At 36.2% G+C, this 22678-nt stretch overlaps 1 protein-coding gene across 1 annotated transcript in view; it reads right to left on the bottom strand.

Moving 5' to 3' along the window:
- Positions 1 to 1083: 1083 nt before the first annotated feature.
- The window catches only part of SPMAP2L (sperm microtubule associated protein 2 like), a 43495-nt gene continuing 21900 nt past the window's right edge, over positions 1084 to 22678 (bottom strand). The window contains exons 4-9 of the mRNA XM_081061132.1: positions 19973 to 20098; positions 16429 to 16566; positions 11483 to 11594; positions 6269 to 6400; positions 3762 to 3937; positions 1084 to 2316 (exon numbers count right to left, since the gene is read on the bottom strand). Of these exons, the coding sequence (XP_080917258.1) occupies positions 2202 to 2316; positions 3762 to 3937; positions 6269 to 6400; positions 11483 to 11594; positions 16429 to 16566; positions 19973 to 20098 (799 nt within the window). The 3' untranslated portion in view covers positions 1084 to 2201. The remainder of the gene's footprint in view (positions 2317 to 3761; positions 3938 to 6268; positions 6401 to 11482; positions 11595 to 16428; positions 16567 to 19972; positions 20099 to 22678) is intronic.

Genomic DNA, 22678 nt, shown 5'->3' with positions numbered 1-22678 from the left:
CTTCCAGCATGGTACCACCAAACTATTTTCAAAATCTTTCACCTGATCTATTAAATAGTTTCCTAACTTGGTCTATCTACCTCCACTATCTCCTCCCCAATTTACTTGTTAAAGAAATTTTTTCCAAAAGCCAATCCTGATTACATTATCCCTTTGCTTAAAGTACATCAACAACTTCCATTGGTTTTAAGATAAAGATTAAAATCTTTTAACATGGTCTTCAAGGCCCTGCATGGTCTGACTCCCATCCTTCTGCCTTCTCTTGTATCACACAAGCCCTTTTGTCTTTCATTTTAGGTAACAATGGCCTTTTTTCAGTCCTGACACATCTGCCTACTTGTCACAGGGGAATTACTATAAGGCTGAAGGTAGCTCCTGAATCAAAGGAATAGGTGAAGGGTTATGGCTGGGGCCAGAATAACTCCAGGGACACAGGTAGTAGGAGAAAAATGAAGTCTCAACAGGGCACTGCTACTGGGAAATCAGCTCCCGCTACCCTCCTTGGATCCCTTGCACCACTGTGCTTAAGATCCAAAGCCCTGTGGGACACTTCAAAGGGCTTGGCTGGCTTGAGTCACATGCCCATTCCCTAGCCAGGACACCTTGAACAAAAGTCCCAATAAAGCTTTAAACATGAAGAGAAAGTAATTCCCCAAAAGAAAATTGGGAGATCTTACCAGAAAGAACCTCTTGGATGCAGGGTGTACCCCAAATCAAAAAATGTTCACTAAACACATGTTCCCACTACCTGGATTGACTTCCTGCCTGCTCTTTGGTTAATTATCCCTATTCAATTTTTAGATTCCAGCCCAACTGTCCCTTCATTAAAGATGCCTTCCCTCACCTTCGCAAGGGAATCAAAGTTCTCTATCCTTTCATTCCCTAGCAGTATAACCTCTTCCTCATAGCACTTTTCACTATTGTAATTTTACTTTTATGTGTTAACGTTTGAATTACATACGTCTCTCCCAATTGGCTTAATAAGTCCATTAGAGCAGAGCCATATCTGTTTGGCTTCATATGGTATCTCCAGTGCCTAGTACAGCAAATAGCAAAGCAAAAACACTCAACAGGCATTCATTTAATATATGAATTAAGCCATAAAGAGATTTATTTTCCCAGTGATATGAATGATGCCACACACCCCTTAGAAAGCAAAAGCAGATAAAATTAAACAATTTTTTTCCTATTCATACTTTATTAGATAATGTTCTGATTTAATCTATACAGTAATGCAGTAGGAACCCACTTTACACATAAAGAAACTGAGGCACAAGGAGTTAGGGAATTTGTTCAAAATCACATATTTAGTAAATAATCCATGGGGGATACAAACCCAGGTCTGTTTGATTCCAAAACTCAAGTTCAAAACTACTCTATGATATTGTCTCTCCATAACACTAGTTATCTCCTTAACACAAAAGCCTTAGAGATAGAGCCATTCATCTGTAAAATTGGTTTTCAAATAAGTTCATTTTCATGTAAATCTAGGTATGCCATAAAAGTTAGTTTAATTTGTAAAATATTTATCCATGGAGAGAATAAAACAAACTAAATAAAAACTCTGGGCAGATGAAATTTGACAGAAAATTATAATGCTCACCCAATGCCTTGCTTTTTCTGTTATTCATAATAAATGACATTGAAGGTGAGTGAAGGAATGGAAGGTGTGATCATTTAAGGTAACTTGTTCCTTAAATTTTGTTTAGAGATTATAAAAACCTTTTCAATTTACCCAAAAAAGCTTCACTATTTCAGTGTTCTTTCTTGGGAATGAGGGGAGATTGGAAAAGTAACACAAAGAATGTTTTCAATTCTCAGGACTTATTAAGGAAGGGATTGGGGCAAGAGTAACTTCTGGGGAGCATGGATCTCACCGGGACAAGAAAAGCAAAACTGGCAAATATCAGGAAGAGTGTTTCTTCAGGTCATTCACAGTACTGAGACCACCAAGATGCTTGTGAGACATAGTAAGGATAAGGCAGACTGTCTTTTCTCTTTTATTGCATGCTGGAGTCCCCACACCTGCTAAACACATGATTCAGGTAACAGCAGCTCACTGATGGTCACAGGGTGTTCCCCGGAGGGCTCATATGTTTTTGCAGTTTGGGGAGGAATACAAGCTGACGGTATCAAAGTAGGGAACTAAGTCATCTAATATTTCTTCTGGATACATAACTAGAGTTTGATGTGGCTTGTATTTAACGAATAATAGGTTCTGCCAACTCCTGGATCCTCTTAGAACATTGTGCTTTCAAAGCAGCTGGCTTGACGTGAAAGGCCTCCGGATCGTAGTATAGAATATGCACAGGAGTCCTGAAAAGAGGGAAAAGGAAAAAAAGAATTCAACCTGAAATAAGATGAACAGAAAATAGAACTAACATTTCTCAAGTATCTACTATGTGTTCAGGACAATGATATTATCCCATTAAGATTTTCATAAGTACCCCGTGAAACATGAATCATGACCTCCACTGTACAAATAAAGAAATGAAGGCTGGGGAAGTTATTAGGTTGCTGCAAAAGTAACTGTGGTTTTTACAATAGTTTTTAACCTTTTAAACTGCAATTACTTTTGCACCAGCCTAATATAAAAATGATCTGTGGTCAAATCAGATTTGTGTATCTGTCAGAGCTCTTTCCACAGAAAGTAAATTCTGGAAATTTCTCAATAATTTGACAATGTTAAAACAAGCCAGAAAGTCCTCTGGCTTGTTTAAAACAAAGAAATCGAATTTTTGAATTGTCCACTCTTAGCACCTTACCACCAAACAGTAATAACTTTGCCACTGGGATAGAACCTTGAGAACTTGATCTTACTCTTCCCTTTCCTTTGTCGATGAATAGAGAATAACCTTCATTTCATTTGATATTAAACTTTATTGTTTTTTAAGGAAAAACACCTTATAAAATTTTTAAAATAAAATTTGTATATATGTATATATGTACAAAAATAAAATATGTGTATATGGACATATATACGTACATACATACATACATATATATATGTGTGTGTATATATATGTATATATATATATATATACATACATATATATACACACACAACTGAAAAAGTTGTAGAAGTCTTGAGCCTTCAGATTTTCCTGATGGTGTTTAAAGGGAGGAATCAGGTATTATCCCTTGAAGGTAACAAAATGAATTGGGGTTCAGGCAAGTTGAGAGGTCTTCTAAAAAACAATCAGGAATTAGAGGTAATTTCTTCTTTGTTGAATGTATTTTTTTATGTATTTGAAATAGGTCATACATGTACATGACGCAAAAATGCTGAAAAATGCAAAAGCCTATTTATTGAAAAATAAGTCTTCCTCCCATCCTAGTTCCCTATGCTCCCAAAAGTAACCATCGTTGCTAGCTTCTTGTATACTCTTCCGAGATATTGTAGGCATATGCAAGCAAATGCATGGCACATGTTTTTTTCTTACATGTTTTTTCTGTATCATGTGCTTTGTTTCGCAACTTGTTTCACTTACTATATGTTAGATAAATGATACCATATCCATACTTACAGAGTTGTCTCCTAGATCTACGTTTCAATACTAATCTACTAACCTTTTGACTGTAACCTTGTATTTATGGTAAGAAGACCATAGATTTGTCACAATAAATGTAATAAGTAAGCAAGATGTTTTTGAAAATTTCTTGTATTTCTACAGTTCTCTTCACTAGCCTTATTAGGTCAATTTTTTTGTCCCTAACAGCCCCAGGCTTTCCTGTCCCATCTTAGTCTTAAATTGACATACCTTGTATTTGGATTAGCTAGTTCTTGAATTCTGGGAGATACTTTATAATGGATAGCAGCATAAGACACTCGCCAGTAGGGTTCACGAGCAGGTAAATAATCTTGATGAAGAGGCTTAACCTTAGCTAGAGCTATTATCCGAGGGCTAGGTTTGGCTAGCAAGGCAGCTTGGGAAACCTATGGTGGAAACAAAAAGACACACAAATATATCCCAAATTTCACCACGTCTCCCTCTCTTTGCCGCTATATCTCTAATCGAGTCACCATCATTGTTTTCCTGGCTGACTGCAACAGACTCCTAACTTGTCTCCCTGCTTCCATTGTTGCCCCTGTACAATCCAGCTTTCACATACTAGCATTTACTGAGGGAGAGAAGGAGCATTTTAATGAGCGCATTCCATGAGCCAGACAGTGTTCAAAGTGATTTACCTATGTCATTCCTACTTAATCATCATAACAACTCTATGAAGTAAGCACTTTCTGACGTCCAAGTCAGATCATGTCACTCCCAGGGTTTAAAACCTCTAGTGGATTCCCATTTTGCTAAGAAGAACAATTAAGCTCCTTACTGTGGCCTAAAAGGTCATGAATCACCTGGCTGCTATCCCACTCTTCCGACCTCATCTTCCTCCCGTCCTGTCCCCAACTTGGTCACCATGATCCTAGCCACACAAGGGCCCTCCAGCCTCGCTCTTTCTTTCTCAGGACCTTTGCACTTATTAGTTCTTCTGCTTGAATCCTCTTCAATCTTGTCATGGCTGCCTCTTCATCATTCAAGTCTCTAGACTCAAAGGAGTTCTTCCCTGATCATCCAAGACAAATCGGCCTTTCTAATTATCCTCTTCCACAGTACTAATCTTCCTCACAGCACTTACCAAGACCTGACTTAGTTCATTTATCTCATTGTTGGTATGTTTATTATCTGCTTTTCCTCTTTAGAATATAAGCTGCTTGAGAGAAGTATAGCATATCCTCAAATAATGTCATTTCATTAACGTTGTTTCATTATAACACTGATGAGATGCCTAGGAAACTAACTCTTGTTTATATCAATCAGCCTACAGTAAAATTGGTTTTCTTATATGCCATTTTGCTTAAAGTCACAGGACTTATTGATGATGTTAAGTGAGAACTTACTGTACGTCTTTGCCACAAGCTAGAATAGGCTCTAGCATATAATTGGTGCTGAATAAATATGTGTTGACTGACTGGCTGATCAACCAACCACTCCTTTTGGTCTTACTTTGAAAATCACACATGCCACTTGCCTTTCTATTATAGGAAGGATGACAGATAGCCATTATTCCCTTGTAAGTGTTCATTGAAAGAAATTAGGACAAATAACAAACACTACTCAGCAGCACTGAAAGTGTTTTTATTGCATTGGTACAGATCTCTTTTGAGTTCTAAGAGTATGGTTTTCTACAGTGCTATCATTTTTTAAAAAGATTTTTTAACCCCCAAACAATCCTAGCAATATACAGTAAAATTATATTCCCATTTTACATACCAAAAAAACCCCAAACAAACCTGAGAATAAAGTAATTTACTCAAGGATTACAAAGCAAGTCACCTTAGCAAACTTAAGATACTCTCCCAAGGATTTTTGATTCCTGGACTAGTTTTCTTTCTGAACAGAATTCCATATCAAATCCTCAGGTTCCTAGAATGAGTGTGAAATTGGTCTGACCTCCTTTGGCAATATGATCATCAGATATTTATTGAAAACTCAACTGAGATTGGGCACCAAGTTGCCACTGCAATGAATGAAGGGGAGTGTCAAGGAGGAAGAGAAGGGAAACCATTGAACGTGCCAGGTTCTGCGCTGAGCACCATGCCTTATCTGTTGTTACAGGTCATAACAGTCCTCCAAGTGGGAACTGTTATCTTTACATTCTCCTTGTTCACCTTGCTCCACCCAACTTCAAGGTCATACCAACTTGAGGACTTTGGCATGTACTCTTCCCTTTACTAAAATATTCTCTTCTCAGGTTGTCACTGATTCCATCTCATCATTCAGGTTTCAGCTCAAACACCCCTTCTCAAAGAGGCTTTTCCTGACTACCATATGCAAAGTAGCTTATTCCCATAATCACTCATTTCCTATTTTATTTTCTTCATAGTATTTATCACTACCTAACATTATCTTATCTGTTTACTTATTTATTTTTTGTATCCCTCCATCTTGTTCACTGGGAATGGTCCCTGGCACACAGGAGGCATTCAAATACTTGATGATTGAATAAAGCTAAGGAACATAGTCACAACATCACAGAGCTAGAATGGCGGGGCTGGAATTTGAATCCAGCTCTTACTGACTCATGCTCTTCACCCTCTACCCAAAGTCTCTCTCCATATCTTACAGGTAGGTCTTCCTTCCTGCCACAGACAATTTTTTTAAGACTCCCTTTTCCAATGACTCTGGCCAGTGCTTTGTAAGGGCAAAATAGCACCCTAGGAACAACCAGAAAGTGAGAGCTGAAGAATATCAAGGCAGTGATGGCTTACAGGACGGATGGGTTTTTCACTTATTTCTGTTGGATAGCACAGACCCTCTATCTTGATCCTTGGAGGAGCAAGGTCTATAATTCTTGGAGTTGCGACAGCAGTCAGGACAGAAATTGGAATGTTGGTTTCAACCTAGAGGAGAAAAATAAAACAGTACTCGTGAGTATCAAACTATAAACACCATATCCACCAAGATTACAGAGTATGGTCTGACCTCTGGACCAGACTTCTCGGCAAATCCAGCAGAAAGACTCTTGTAGTAACCCATAATCATAGCTGAAAGGATCAATTTGCTTCTTTCTCAAACTAGGTTGTATGGATTCTAACCTAACTTTTCAGGAACTTACTATTAAACTGAAGATGGGGAAGAAATGGCAATGTTACATCCTGTCTAAGAGATAAACGGTAACACTGATTTATGGAGCGATTAAACTCAGCCAAGAGGGAAGGCTCATCCCTACCACATGAGAGCACTAGAAGGGATAGCACTCTGCTTTGTTCTTAACTATTGTTGCCCTTTGGAAGTAGAGACTCACACTATTGCAAGTCCTCAGGTTTAAAGTTTATTTTAGCAGCTCTCTTCTAAGTTGAACACATAAGAAAAAGAATCCAAAGCCAAGACAAAGAAGAAAGGCAGAACTACATATCTCCGTAGACAATGTTCTCCTGGTCCCCCAAGTCACTCCTCAGTATCTTAACTGTGGAAATATGTTCAAATTACGTGGTCTTCTATTTAAATTACTTGCATCCAAACTCAAAATTTATCACAAGAGTTTGAGAATGAATATAATCATTAATTAGAAATAAAACAGTCTTAACTGTGGAATTTTACAACACTTTAAGCAAAACGACACTTGCCCAAGAATAGATCAAAATAAACAAATAGAGAATTCAGAAATATAATCTAGTACAGTGACTCAGTTTTTTTTGGTCCAGAGCCCCTTTACACGCTTTGAAAGTTAACTGATGAGTCCCAAAGACTGAGACATTTAAGAAAATGTATCATTTAATTTTTAAAAAATAAATCCATTACATGTTTACTACACATATTTTTATGACAAATAACTATATTTTTCAAAACAAAAAAATCGGTATTTTACAATTTTGCATTCTCCATAATATCTGACTTAAGAGGACACTGTTGTTTTGGTTGAAGTATATGAAGAAAATCCAGCCTCACACAGTAATTGTAAAGAGATGCGCATAGAACAGTCTTGTCACATAATTGTGGATGTTTTTCTTTGATATTGCAAGGAAGCTTGACCAATGGTGGTTTCTTAAATATTAGTTGCAATGTACAATCTGAAAACTATGTCAAGGAACTTTTCATACTCTATTAATTTAAAATCCATTGGTCTATTTTGCACATTGAATGAACCTTACTGATGCATGATTTTGAGCTTGCAGATTACTAAAAAAGATCTGGGGAACCTGTATACATAGCTAGGCTACATTTTTTAAAACCATTGCCCTAGTGCAAATAACATTATGGTACATAATAACTCTAGCAGTGAGTAAATAAAGGCTGAGGTAATGGGATTTTTACCCTTATTTATATAAAAATATACTTCAAAGAGATTAAGGAATTAATTATTTGAAAAATAAAAATAAATTACAAAAATATTAACAAGACATTTTTATTATAAAATTAATGTTACGTAAAATAAATAATATCTAATAATATCAAAATCACTTTTATTGGAACACATTTTGGGATTTTATATGAATCACATAAAAAATGTTCACACACTTGATCCAGTAATTTTACTTCTAGAATTTTTATTCTCAGAAAATAATCAGAGATTGAGAATGACGGAGGAGAGACATGTGGGTAGAATGACCTCATAAATTAGTGCAGCAAGTCAGACAAAGTCACGTAAGACATCCAGAGCACGTGTGGGTAATACTCAGAGGTATCTGTTAGATATAAAATGAGAGTCTTAAAAGTCAAAATCTATCAAGAGTCAAAGATTTGTAAAAAAATCCAAACCAGTATATTAGTCTGACTGAGTAGAAGCTCCTGACATCTGTTAAGTAGAGGCTAAGTGAGCCATGAAACCAACTCCTTTTCTAAGTTTTGTAGTCTTGACAAAGTTACTATAAAAAGAGACTCCTTATGACATTCAGAGAGGTAAAAGAACTTCCCACAGTTTATCCTAACTCTGGTGGCAAATAATATCAAGTACCTGTGATAGTAACTTGGTTTCCTTTGTGAGCATGTGTTATTTTTAAATTCTTGGAAGATTTAGAATTAACTGTAAAAAAGCTAAGAGAATCAAAATCATAGAATTAGTACTTGTGTTAAGTATAAGTACATGCAAGAATTGATAAGATTGGAATATGGACCACGAAGTAGATAGAGTATTACATCAATGTTAAATTTTCTGATTTTGATAGTAGTATGGTACTTATGTAAGATAATGTCCTTATTCTTAGAAAATACATACAGAGGTATTTAGGAAAAAAGAGTATATGATATCTGTAACTTACTCTCAATAATGATAAAGGATTCAGGAAAAAAATAAATAAATACACACACACACACACACACACACAGAGAGAGAGAGAAGAGAGAATGATAAAACCAATGGAAAAAAATGTTAATTTTTGCAACTTTTCAGTAAATTTTAAATTATTAAAACAAAAAGTATATGTATACTATTAAAATCAAAAGTATGTACATGTTTAAGAGGATTTGGCCTATTAATGTCATAACATTACAATTGCAATATGAAATGTATAACTGAGTAATTGACTTAGAACTATTACATTAAGTTGAAATCTTAAGTCTATATCATTCTTACATTAAAAAACTAGGTTTGCCATATGTATAAGTTTAATGTATTAGATTTTTAAATAATTATCTAATATTTGAGAAAGTTTTATTTGTTAATGTACATGGTTGAGGTAAAATACTTAAAAAAGAAATCAAATTTAATATATTTATAAATACAGGTTAAAGTACTTAAAGGTATTTAATTGTTTGAAAAACCAAATCAAACATTATTCAGGACTCTTAAAAATCATTGTCAAGAACTGCTAGAATTAGAAATAGAATAATAAAACTTCCAAGCTAAACTTAAATTTAAAATCTAAGAAAGAAATAGATTTTTTTTAATTTGTAATTTTAAAAATTGACTATTAGTTATTTAAGTCAAGAGCATACCTCTGAGCAGTCTTTTCTGCATTCAAAAACCACACTCAAGGATACCAAAAGGCTTACGTCATTGGGTGTGGCAGCTTTTTTTACCTTAAGTGGCTATAAATTCCTTGCCACTTCTCTCATCAAAAGGTGGAGTTTGTGTACCTGCCCCCTTGAATCTGGCCAGACTTGGACCTGCTTCAATCCACAGATTATGACTGCAGTGACATTATGTGACTTCCAAGGCCAAATTATAAAATAACATACAGCTTCTACCTGGTTCTTTTAGAATGCTCATCCTTGGGAGCTCCATTTTAGGATATTACTTCTCAGAATACGGCTGCCATACTGAGAGACGTCTAAGCCACATGGACAGACCATATACAGGTGCTCCTGTAGAAATTCCCAGCCGAGTCTAGCCTTCAAGCCATCCCAGCTGAGGCACCATAAATAGGTATTGTTATGGTTGAATGTTCATGTCCCCCTCATCCAAAATCCATATGTTGAAGCCCTAACCCCCAATGTAATGGTATTAGGAGGTGGGGCCTTTGGGAGGTAATTAGATTTAGATGAGGTCATGAAGATGGAATCCTCCTAATGGGATTGTTTCCTTATAAGAGGAAGAGAGATCAGAACTCTCTTTGGGTGCACGCAAAGCAGAGGTTATGTGCGCACACAGCAAGATGGTGGCTGCCTACAACTGGGAATAGGGTCCTCGTCAAGAACAGAATATGCTGGCACCTTGACCTTAGATTTCTCAGATTCCACACTGTTGTGTAAGCCACCCAGTCTGTGTGTTTTGTTAGCAGCCTGAGATGACTAAGACAGGTACAAAGGAGCCTTAAGATGATTCCAGCCCCCTACCACTTCAGACACTTGAGCCATTAGAAATATCCCAGCTGAGACCCCAGGCACCATGGAGCAGAGACAAGCCTGCTTGCCCTGTCAGAATTTCTGACTCATAAAATCCTTGAGCATAATAAAATGGTGGTTGTTTTATGTCACTAAGTTTGGGGGTGGTTTGGTTGTGAAGCAACAGATAAGCAGATCAGAACTTCAAAGGTGAGTTCTCTGTATTGGTTTTAGATGATCTAGAATTTGTTTTCTAAGTTGATTAGATTTAAAGGTATTAATGATATCGCCACCAGTTAAAAAAACAAAAAAAGAAAACGACACTGGTAGTCCATGGCCTGCGGTGGCAAAACAGAAAGCAAGACTGGGTGATAAGCAGCAGAGAACATTTTAGTAAAATGAAGAAGTGTAGAGGGGTTGGTTGGTGGCTTTTAAGTGCACTTGAGAAGTTGAGGAAAGACATGATTAGCTCCAGCCTTTAAATTCCCACCTTCGGATGTAGGTCAGAAACCAGAAAGTTTTTGTGATTTACCTAAAAGAAACCCTTATCTTTTGTGGTTACAGGGCTGAAAATTCTGAAAACTAAACCCAAAATCTAATTCTGCAAGTGGGTGAATTACAGTGCAAATTGAATTGCCAAACTTGTATGGTCTCCTATATTAAAGTTAGGGCAATGATCAGGAAGAAACGGGACCTTGAAAATTAGAATGGAGACACATGTGCAGATTCGAATGAAGCTGGGGACTTTAAACTCCTAAGTACTAAGTATTCCTTACCAATTGAATCAGCTCTTCTTCCCCTGTCTGAAGAGGTTAGACTCACCTTGCTTGAAGAAACTGTAATGGCTTCCCTTGAAGTAAATACCTTCCAGGGAACTGCTGATCTACGCCTACTATATGTCTCATTGCTTCTAGATCTATAACCAGACTCCAGTTCTAGGTGCCATAACAGCCCTCCATAGACTTCTGCATCAGTTCCCCTAATTGCTTAAGATCTGATTCTATATTACTCATAGTGGTTCTGCTTCTCTGATCAAATCCTGACTAATACATGAGGCTCAGAGGAGGTAGTCAGAAAAATCATTTGATGAGAAGAGAAAATAAACAGGAAGACAAGGAAAACACACACCTAGAAATAAGAGGGGAGCGTGTTATAGCTACAAACATGTTACATGGTACAAAGTCAATCAGGAACTGTTTCTTTCACATGGATCTACTTACACTTTTGGGAGGAACATAGTTTGGATTAGTGCCTTTGGCTTTTGAGAGTTGTAATATCCGGGGAGAAGGAGCAGAGATTTGAAGAGAATCTTTTAAGTGATCACTGAAGGACCTATATGCAAATGGCACATAAAATATTATAATCATTGAAGGAACAACAATTACATTTTCCCATTGTTATTATATAAGCAAACTCCAAATATATATATATGATATTATGTATATGGTTTCTATCTTAGAAACATTTTTTCCCATAATTATCAGACTGGTGTTTCTCGAATTATTTTTTACTGTGAACCATAGTAAGGGCATTTTATATTGTGATACAGTATATATAAGTCTGTGTGTGTGTATCTGAAGCAAAATTATCATGAAACAATGCCTGCCTTAAGTAACATATTCTGATTTTTAAAATTTCGTTAAAAGAAAAACTGGAATTGATTTCATGACCCACTGATGGGTTGAGACCTGCAGTTTAAAAAACATTATTATTAGCTGTAATAGTTTTATGTGGATTCCTTAAGATTTTCTATATATTAAAAAAATCATGTTATCTATGAGTAGAGTTAGCTTCACTTCATTTCCAACCTGAATGCCTTTTCTTTTCTTGCCTAATTTCCCTGACTAGAATCCCCAGTATGATGTTGAATAGAAGTCGTGAGAGCTGACATCCTTGTTTTATGCCTGATCTTAGCAGGAAAGCATTTAGTCTTTCACCATTAATTATGATATTAGCCATGGGGTTTTTTGTAGATGCCTTTTATCAAGCTGAGGAAGTTTCCTTCTATACCTAACTTGTTGAGCATTTTTATGAAAGTGTGTTGAATTTTGTCAAACGCTTTTTCTGAGTTTGTTGAGATGATTGTGTGGTTTTGTGAGTTTTATCCTAGTAATTTGGTGCATTGCACTGATTTTAATATGTTGAACCCAATATATTCTTGTATTCCTGGGATAAATCCAACTTGATTATGGTGTATAATTTTTTTTATATGTTGTTGGATTTGGTTTGGTAGTATTTTGGTATGGCGTGTTACATATGTATTCATAAGAGATGTTGCCTCATTCTCTTGTCTTGTAATGGCCTTTTCTATTTTTGGTACAAGAGTAATATAGCCCTCATGGAATGAGTCCCATTTTTTGGAAAAGTCTGAAAGATTGACATTAGTTCTTCTCTAAACATATAGAATTCATCAATGAAGACACCTGGTCCTGAGCAGTTCATGGAAAGTTTTCAAACTTTATTAATTCAATTTCTTTATTTGTTATAGGTCTGTTAAGATTTTATTATTGAATCAATTTCAATAGTTTGTCTTTCTAGAAATTTGTCCATTTTGTTTACAATATCTAATTTATTGGCCATACAATTGCTCATAGTAATCCCTTACAATCCATTTTTATTTCTATAAGGTCAGTAGTAATGACCCTTATTTTGTAAATGACCCTTAGAAAGGGCCCCTCTTTCTTCCTTGAATTTAGTAATTTGAGTCTTCTTTTTGTTTTGGTCAGTCTAGCCAAAGGTTTGTTTTGTTGATCTTTTCGAAGAACCAACTTTTGATTTAACATTGATTTTCTGTTTTTCTAATTTCTATTTCATTTATTTCCACTCTAGTCTTTATTATTTCCTTCTTTCTGTTTGTTTTAAATTAGTTTGCCTTTCTTTTTGCAGTTTCTTAAGATGGGAAATCAGGTTATGATCTGATATCTCTTTTCTTTTTTATGTAGGCATTTACAGCTAAAATTTCCCACTACTTTAGCTGCATACCATAAGTTTTCATATGTTGTGTTTTCATTTTTATTAATATTAAAGTGATTTCTTCTTTGACCCCCCTTTTTCCCCCTGTGATTTCTTCTTTGACCCATTTTTATTTAGGAATGTATTTAATTTCAGATACTTTTTTTTAAGTTTCCAAAGTTTCTTCTATTGCTTTCTAATTTCATTCCATTGTGGTCAGCAAACTGATTTTATATGAATTCAATTTTTAAAAAATGTATTGAGACTTGTTTTATGACATAATATATGATCTATAATAGAGAATGTTCCATTTGAGAAGAATGCATGTTCTGCTATTGTTGGGTGGCATGTTTTATAAATATCTGTTAGGTATAGTTGCATTATAATGTTGTTCATGCCTCCTATTTCCTTGTTGATATTCTGCTTGTTATTCCCCCCATTATTGAAACTGGGGTATTGAAAAATCCAACTATTATTGTTTACTTGCCTATGTCTTCAATTCTATCAGGTTTTGCTTCATCTATTTTGGGGTTCTGTTATTAGGTGCATACATATTTGTAATTATTATATTTCCATAATGGATTGACCATTTATTATTATAAAATGTCCTTTTTTGTCTTTATATTTACCTAAGTAGTTAATTCTATTGATGCCCTTTGTTTCTTCATGTGGATTTTAATTATTGCCTAGGGTCCTTTCATTTTAACCTGAATGATTACCTTTAGTATTTATTGTAAAGCAAATCTGCTGGCAATGAATTTTATTTTTAATTTTTCTGGAAAGGTCTTCGTTTCTCCACGTTTGTTGGATAGTTTTGTTAGATAGAGTATTCTTGGCTGACAGTTTTTTTTTTCTTTCAGTGCTTTAAATATGTTATCCCACTGCCTTCTTGCCTCTATGGTATCTGATGAGAAATCACCTGTTAATCTTATTGCAGATCATTTGTATGTAATGAGTCACTTCTCTCTTGCTTCTTTCAAGATTCTTTGTCTTTGGCTGTGGACAGTTTGATTATAGATTTCTTTGAGTTTATCATATTGGAGTTTGTTGAGTTTCTTGGATGTGTAGATTAATGTTTTTCATCTAATTTGGGAAACTTTGGACATTATTTCTTCAAATATTCCTTCCGCATTTTTAGCTTTCTCCTCTTTATGAGATTCCCATCATGGATATGTTGAGGCTGTCCCGCAGGTCTATGAGGGTTTTGTTCACTTTATTTCATTCTTTCTGTTCCTCAGACTTGATCATCTCAATTAACCTATTTTTAAGTTATAACCTATTTTCTTCTGATTGCTCAAATATGCTTTTGAGCCCTTGTAGTGAATCAGTTAAACTATATACCAAAAAATTCATGTAGTACACTTATTGGTGAGCCCTGTGTGTCTTCACTAAGCACTTGCATTCCCCCATCCCCCCAACACAATTCTAACAAGCTTGGTTATCTGTTTCCAGTGCACAGAAAATCAGAAAAGAGGCTGGTTAGAGAATATTCCCCCCAACAAAATGTTTCAACATTCAAGGGCATTTCACTTATATGAAACATCAAACTCAGGTGTCTCAAAAAGTGGTGACAGATAAATAAAGTATTCCCCTGATATATACAGAGAGTGCCAAAAAAAAAAGTATACATATTTTAAGAAAGGAAAAAAGCTATTAAAATTGTAATACTTAACATATATCAATAACAAAAGATTAATACAAGTCATATGTATACATGTTTTTGGCACCCCCAGTATATATCAAATATATACCAAATTTATATGTATATTTTAAGTAAATTAGCAGATTTTGTTGAATCTATGATAAATAAGCAGATGAAGAAATTTTATGGGAGAAATTGGGTCTCTTTTGCTGGATTCTAAGATGGAAAAAGACTTATGTTGTTCAGTTCAACCTCTCCCTGAATGTAGCAATCTTTACTAAATTGTGCTTGAACTATTTCAGGAATTGGGTTGGAGATGGCAGTTGACTTTTCCTGATAAATGTTTCCTTTACTGGATAGGTAGCTAGTCAGAAAGATTTTCCTACACTTAGCTGTCATCTGCTGCTCTGTAACTTCCTTAGTCTACTTCCAGTTCTAAGGTCAATATAAAGTAATTTTACTTCCACCTCCACTTCCTCTTTCAGATGCTGACGCTTTAAACATTTGAACACAGCTATCACTGATTCCTTGGTCTCTTCTCTAAGATAAATATATCCTTTCTCCTATTTTTTATATAACACAGTTTCCAGAAAACTCACCATCTCATTCATCTCTTTCTAAATAGTCTCAAATTTATTATCAGTTTCTTAAGGTACACCCTTCATAGATGGACACATACACCTAAGGTGTTCTGACCAAACTATTGTTTTATCAGTAATATTACTTTCCTGTAATTGTACACTGTACATATTCCACTAAAGCAACCTAACATTTTTCCAACAACTGCATCACAATTGTAGCTCCCTTGTGGAAGATATCTCCTAAGCTGTCTTTTAAAGACAAGGAGAAATTCAGCATTCAGAGCAAAAGCAAGATCATGTGCAAAGCCACAGAGGTGAACATCAAGTTCTATGAATTACAAAAACCTATAATTTTTTATTTGCATATTTCCTTTTTTATATATATATATTTTTTTAATTGGGGAAGGGGAACAGGACTTCATTGGGGAACAGTGTGTACTTCCAGGACTTTTTTCCAAGTCAAGTTGTTGTCCTTTCAATCTTAGTTGGGGAGGGTGCCATTCAGCTTCAAGTTGTTGTCCTTTCAGTCTTAGTTGTGGAGGGCGCAGCTCAACTCCAGGTCCAGTTGCCATTGCTAGTTGCAGGGGGCACAGCCCACCATCCCTTGTGGGACTCGAGGAATCGAACTGGCAATCTTGTGGTTGAGAGCTCACTGGCCCATGTGGGAATTGAACCGGCAGCCTTCGGAGTTAGGAGCATGGAGCTCCAACCTCCTGAGCCACCTGGCCGGCCCTGCATATTTCTTTTTAACTGACTGACAATGGTAAGTTTAATGTGAATTTTAGCTTCACCATAATTTGAGTCAAATGTATTTATTGGTGAAGATCTTCTGATTACCTACAATTGCTTAAAATATTTGATTTTTTCGCCTGATCCGTTGAAACACAAGTGGACTTTTAGCTTATGAAACTGTATATACTAAAATATGAAAAATATTCTGACATTTAACCAAATTAGATTAGAATTTATAGAGGGTCTCAAGGTATTCTACCTGTTTATTAGATGCTCTTTCTTGAATCTGTTGGGCTGTGCCAGCTTCTGGATCCTTGGGGAAGGTTTTCTAAGCAGTACAGGAGAAGGGATCTCCCACATTACAGACTCTCTACCACAGCTGTAGTAATATTGAGCCCTGCAAATTGGAGAAGAGAAAAGCAGTAAAACAAGCAGAATTCATATATCATAGTAATTTCCAACATTGACCCCCAGGTCTAGGGGAGTGGGCATGACATTTTACCTCTTTACTGCTGAGCTACTTTCTACATAGGAAGAAATTAGAAATGGTTACAGCCATCAAGTTTTCAGCCAGCTTCTAATATCTTATTCCAAAACAGACAATTTTCCACAATAAATAAACTGCATTTTCTAAACATTTTCTAAACAAAAAATATACTGATGGAAAGAGAAAATTTGCTGCTTTAAAACCAAATAATTTCTTTAACATCTATATAGATAAATATTTTCACACAAGAAATTTTTAAAAATATTTTCACTATATTTTTAGTTAACAGAATGAATTACATTGATGCTTTCCTTTGTGAGAAAGAACTCGGAATTTAGGAATAAATTCTACTTGATCATGGTGTGTAGATTATTTAATCATTATTGGGTTTTGTTAACTAAGATTTTATTTAGGATAAATCATATTGTTCTTATCACTTCAATCTTTTCTTAATCAAAGTATATCATCAGTGGAAGAGAAAGTGATATTGACTACTTCAGACCCGCTGTTAACTCAGATTGCAGTCCCACTTCTGCTTCTATTATTTTCCAAATGACCTTTGCTCCGTTAGAATGTTCCTGGATGTATAAATGCATCCCTCTGCCCAGGCCTCTCTCTGTCTGTTGGTTGCTAATGTAAGCCTGGGTCTGTGTTTAAGCCTGTATTTCCTTTGCTTTCAAACACCGAGCCTTGAGGCCTGGCCATACACCACACATCTGCTTTCAGGGGGTTTGAGATTGCACAGCCCAGGTTTCATTGCCTGACTGACTCAGCCACCCTCACCCACATACACAGGCAACCTCAAACAGGTAGAGAATCTTTCATTCTTACCTGGAAATAGCCCTTTTCAGGAAATGGCAGTTCTGTTTGGGAATTAGAGACAGAGAAGGAAGAGGTGATTTTGTACAATGGGGCACTTCAAAGAGATCAGACTCATATAAGGAGGATGGGAATGAGTGAGAGGAAGGGGTGATTAGGCAGCCAATGAGCATCACACAAAGGCAAGATATATTGCAAACAAGGGCAAAAGGTAGAGGACCAGACAGGAGATGAAAGGTACAAAAAAGAAGATGGGAGGACACCAGTTACTCGACATTCTCTCAGGTGGCAATGGCAAACACTAAATGCCATGAATATATGTACTGACCATAATACTTATGCTTTATGCTGCCAACATCTAGAAGTACATGAGTGAGATGGAGAAAATAATACATTTTATGGTTGTTATGAAGATTAAATAAGAGATGTATAAGTCATTTTACAAATTTAAAAGCACTATTCAAATGAGATTTTATTATTAACCAATTTATATATTAATTTGAAATTTTATGTTTACATATTTTTCTGTTTATAGATATTACATATTAATAGAATGTATGGCTGCCGTCTTTGTATGATTCTCCCCTGCTACAGTCATTTACACACCCAAGTCTCACAATTCCATTAAGGTAGCGGGCAGTCTCAGTTTCTACCTAAAGAAACTAGAAAAAGTAGAGCAAATGAAACCCAAAGTAATCAGAAGAAAAGAAATAATAAAGATCAGAGCAGAAATCAAAGAAATGGTAAGCAGCAAAAGCATAGAGAAAATTAAGGAAACCCAAAATTGATAAACCTCTAGCCAGAATGATTAGCCAAAAAGAGAGAAGGTACAACTTGCCGATATCAGGAATGAGGGGGGAATCATCACTAGAGATTGGACAGATATTAAGAGGAAAATAAGAGAATGTGTGGACAATTTTATGCCAACAAGTTTTAAAATTTAGATGAAATGGATGCATTCTTTGAAAGACGCTCACTACCTCTACTCATTCAGAAAGAAATAATCTGAATAGCCCCTGTCAAGAGTTTAGCTAAGCTATTCCATAGTACTGCCACTTTGGCATCCAGTTTGTTTGGCCAAGTGGCCCGCAGTGACAAACTGACTCTAGTCCCTCATACAAGCACATGCCCTAAATAGCAGCTCACCAAGTCACAAGTAAATATAAGTTCCTGATATGACCACCCAACAGCCCTTGGACTAGCAATCTCCCTTGACTCTCAATGCTTTCCCTTTATGCAGCCCTTAAATAAGACCCCTGAAGAGCGAATCTAAAATCCACTCTTTTGGTTTGAATGGACCAATCTGGCCGTAGGCCAGAAACTACAAAGCACTCTATCCACAGACCTTAATGAAAGCCTGTGTCCCAGGTTCTGCCTCTCTCTGTCTGAAACTCTGCTTTAACCTGCCCTTGAGGCATCCCAGGTACTTCCTCTAGGACCTGGGAATAATAAACTTGTCTATTTCATTTCCCTTTATGGTCTATCATTGAACTGCACTTCACTATCAGGCACCCTGTGCTCCACTTCACAAGTGTTAATTTGACAAATTCATAACAGCTTTATATCTATTAAATAAATTGAATTTATAGTTGAAATCCTTCCCACCAAAAAAACTCCAGGCCTAGATGACTTCATTGGTAGAATTCTATCAAATATATAAAGAAGAAATACATGCCAATTTTATACATTTTCCAGTTCCTTCCATAAGGACAGCACTACCACAAAGACATTGCAAGAAAACTACAAGCCAATATCTGTTTATATATGTCTATGGCAGCTTTCCAATTTAATGGCAGAGTTGCGTAGTTGCAACAGAGATTTTTGTGGACAACTTTGTATTTGGCCCCTTCCAGAAAAAGTGTTGGCTTTTGACTAAAGTTATATATTGAAAGAGATAGAGAAATAGCCACCTCAATTATCCTGGAAACCAAACTTCAGATAAGTAATAGTATTTTTACCTTTTTCTTTACTTTGATCTCCCTCTCTGCCTGTACCTGTCCTTTGTCCACCCCACCCCCAAAGTCTTTCCTCAAAGAGCCAACCAGCAGAAAGTCTAGTCAAAAAACATGTGGTAAAAACAAATTGGCAATGGGCATCAAATGCTTTTAGATGCCCTAATTAACGCATGGTAATCAAGCTCAGGGGTGGTATACAAAATTCATAAAGTTTCATGCACAAATAAGTTGATCCACAACAGTGCTATATATGATACATATCTTTGCATAATACTCTTACTTTATTAAAAAAATAGTCGGAATACTGATAAGTCAAAAAAACACTATAAAATATAAAACAAGTCTGCAATAGCTAAATATACCCAGATCTTGCTCTGGAAAAGTTTCACGATAGCATCAGATGGGAAACAGATACAGAATCCCTAATCCTCAATAAATTTTATTATAGGGCTATTTATGGCTTTTAGATAAAAGGGCTGGGTTCTATGTTCATTTTCCCTAGAGACTCCCGAAAAAGTAACCTACTAACATACAACATTAACCTGTTAAGTACATGTTGGAAGACTTCCTTGGGCTTGGCAAGGTTCTCTAATCTTTTGTTCAGCGGAGCCTTCAAAACACTCTGGGAAATAGGGCGAATAGGATCTTGATTTCCCCAACACAGTCTTCTGTTTAAAAGCAGAAAAAATAAAATGGTAAGAAATTCACTGTTAATGGACATCTTAGAAATGGCTCTTGATGGTTCCTCTACTGATTTTACTTCAGTTTAAGAACTATCTCTATTATAGAATTTTACAATTTTCAGGCATCAGAAGCAGATAAACTACTTACACAAGTTAGAATAAAATTTACTGTCTTAAAATGTGGTTACCAAAAATGAACCTACTAGAGATAGTTCTGTTTCTGCCAATTATGTAATTGACACTATAATTTATAGTCAGGTCAATGTAAAATGCACAGTCTCTACACTGTGCTCTCACTTTGGGTGATGCACTGTACCAGGTGGTCAGAGAATAAAAGAGTAATAGTAGTAGCTACCATTTGTGGAAGACGTACTGTGGGCCAGGCTCTGGGCTAAGTGCTTTAGAGACATCAGATCATTTAGTCTCCACAGCCCTGTAAAGTAGGAATGATTACTGTGCAGGGGCTGAAGAGAAAAGGAGGAAACAGTCCAGGATTAACCTTCAAAGGCTTCATGGAAGACAGTAGAAGGCACAGAATGCCACAAATGAGGCCCATTCCATGTTGGGGTAACCATGAGACATGAGAATAACCAAACATTGTGCCAGGCATGTTTGGGCAGAAGCAGAAAGTCATGTTGGGAATAATTAAGTAACATTACTGGAATGGGTGGGGAACACAGAAGAAGGCCTGGAAGGCCTGGCGGAGGAGTCAGGAAAAGGTACCTCAGTAACCTGACCTTGCACCTGGCTGTGTCTGCCAGCTAATTGAGCTTATCCCTTTAAAATGCCCCAGGTTTGTTTTTTTTTTTAATTCTGTCTATATTTTTGTATATAATCTTTCTGTTTCTACTTCGTAAGCATCAACAAGTCCGTATTAGAAATTATTAATCAATCCAGTGTCCTCACCCCCTACATTCTGCTGATTTCTTTTCCTAACTATGACTCAAATCTGCTGATTTCTCATCATCCCCGTTGCTGTCTCCCTTGTCCAGATCCCATCATCCACACGCTTTTCTCTACACTACTGCCGGAGTGATCTTGCTAAACTCGAGTCTGATCAAATCATTCCTTTGTTTAAGGCACTTCAAAGGTTTCCATTCCCAACTCCTCACTGTGGCTTACAGGGCCCTCCACAATTTTGACAAAGACCACCTGCCTCTTCAGCCTATGTATTCGTCTAGGTGAGAGATTGTGTCTTAATCTTTTGGAGATCTCGCCTTGCACAGTTTAGTGCTGTACACAACAGGTGCTCAATCGTGGTTTGATGAATGAACAAACGGTGAAAACTGGGGACTCACCTGATGGTGATGTAAAGCAGAGATTAGAGAGGAGGGAATGACTTAGGGGAGAATAAGAAGCTAAAGCAGAAGTTTGTGTCCTCACGTGGTGGAAGGGGTGAGGGAGCCTCTGGGGTCTTTTACAAGGGCACCAATCCTATTCATGAGAGCTCCACCTTCATGATCTAATCATCTCCCAAATGTCCCACCTCCATTACCATCACATTGGGCATTAGATTTCAAAAACGTGCATTTTGAGGGGACATAAACATTCAGTCGTTATCATCTGATAAAGGACTGGTATCCAAAATATATAAAGAACTCTTAACATTCAACAACAAAAAATAAACAACCCAATTAAAAAGTGAGCAAAAGATCAGAACAGACACTTTACCAAAGAAGATATAAAGATGGCAAATAAGCATCTGAAATATGCTAGCAGCATGTCATTAGGCAGCTGCAAATTAAAACAATGAGATACAGTACATACATATTAGAATGGCTAAAATATAAAAGGCTGACAACACCAAAGGCTAGTGAAGGTATGGAGCAACAGGAACTCTCATTAATTGCTGGTGGAAATGGTACAGAGACATTGGCAGACAGCAGTTTGTTACAAAGCTAAATATATTCTTATCAGATGATCTAGCAATTGTACTCCTAGGTATTTACCAAGTGAGTAGAAAACTTATATCTACACAAAATCCTGCCACAAATGTTTATAGCAGCTTTATTTATAATTGCCAAAAATTAGAAGCAACCAACATGTCCTTCGATAGATGAATGGATAACTAAGCTGTGGTAGATCCAGATAATGGAATATTATTCAGCAATAAAAAGAAGTGAACTGTCAAGATAAAAAGACATGGAGGAAACTTTAATGCCTATTCTAAGTGAAAGAAGCCAGTCAGAAAAGATTACACACTGTATGATTCCTACCATGTGACATTCTGGAAAAGGCAAAATGATATGTACGGTGAAAAAGATCAGTAGTTGGCAGGGGTTTGGAGAGGCGGAGAAGGAAAGAAATGAATAGGTGGAGCACAGGTAATTTTTAAGGCAGGGAAACATTCTGTATAATACTGTAACGGTGGATACACGACATTATGCATTTGTCAAAACCCATAGAATAGTGCAACATAAAAAGTGAACCCTAATGTAAATTATAGACTTTAGTTAATAATAATAGTGTCAATATTTGTTCATCAACTGTAACAAATGTGCCACACTAATGACAGATGTTAATGATATTGGAAACTAGAGGAGTGGATGTTCATACAGAAACTCT

The sequence above is a fragment of the Rhinolophus hipposideros genome (assembly GCF_964194185.1).
Source record: "Rhinolophus hipposideros genome assembly, chromosome: 1".
Classification (NCBI taxonomy): domain Eukaryota; kingdom Metazoa; phylum Chordata; class Mammalia; order Chiroptera; family Rhinolophidae; genus Rhinolophus; species Rhinolophus hipposideros.
Note: the sequence above shows the minus strand (reverse complement) of the source record. Positions and strands in the feature narration are given on the sequence as shown.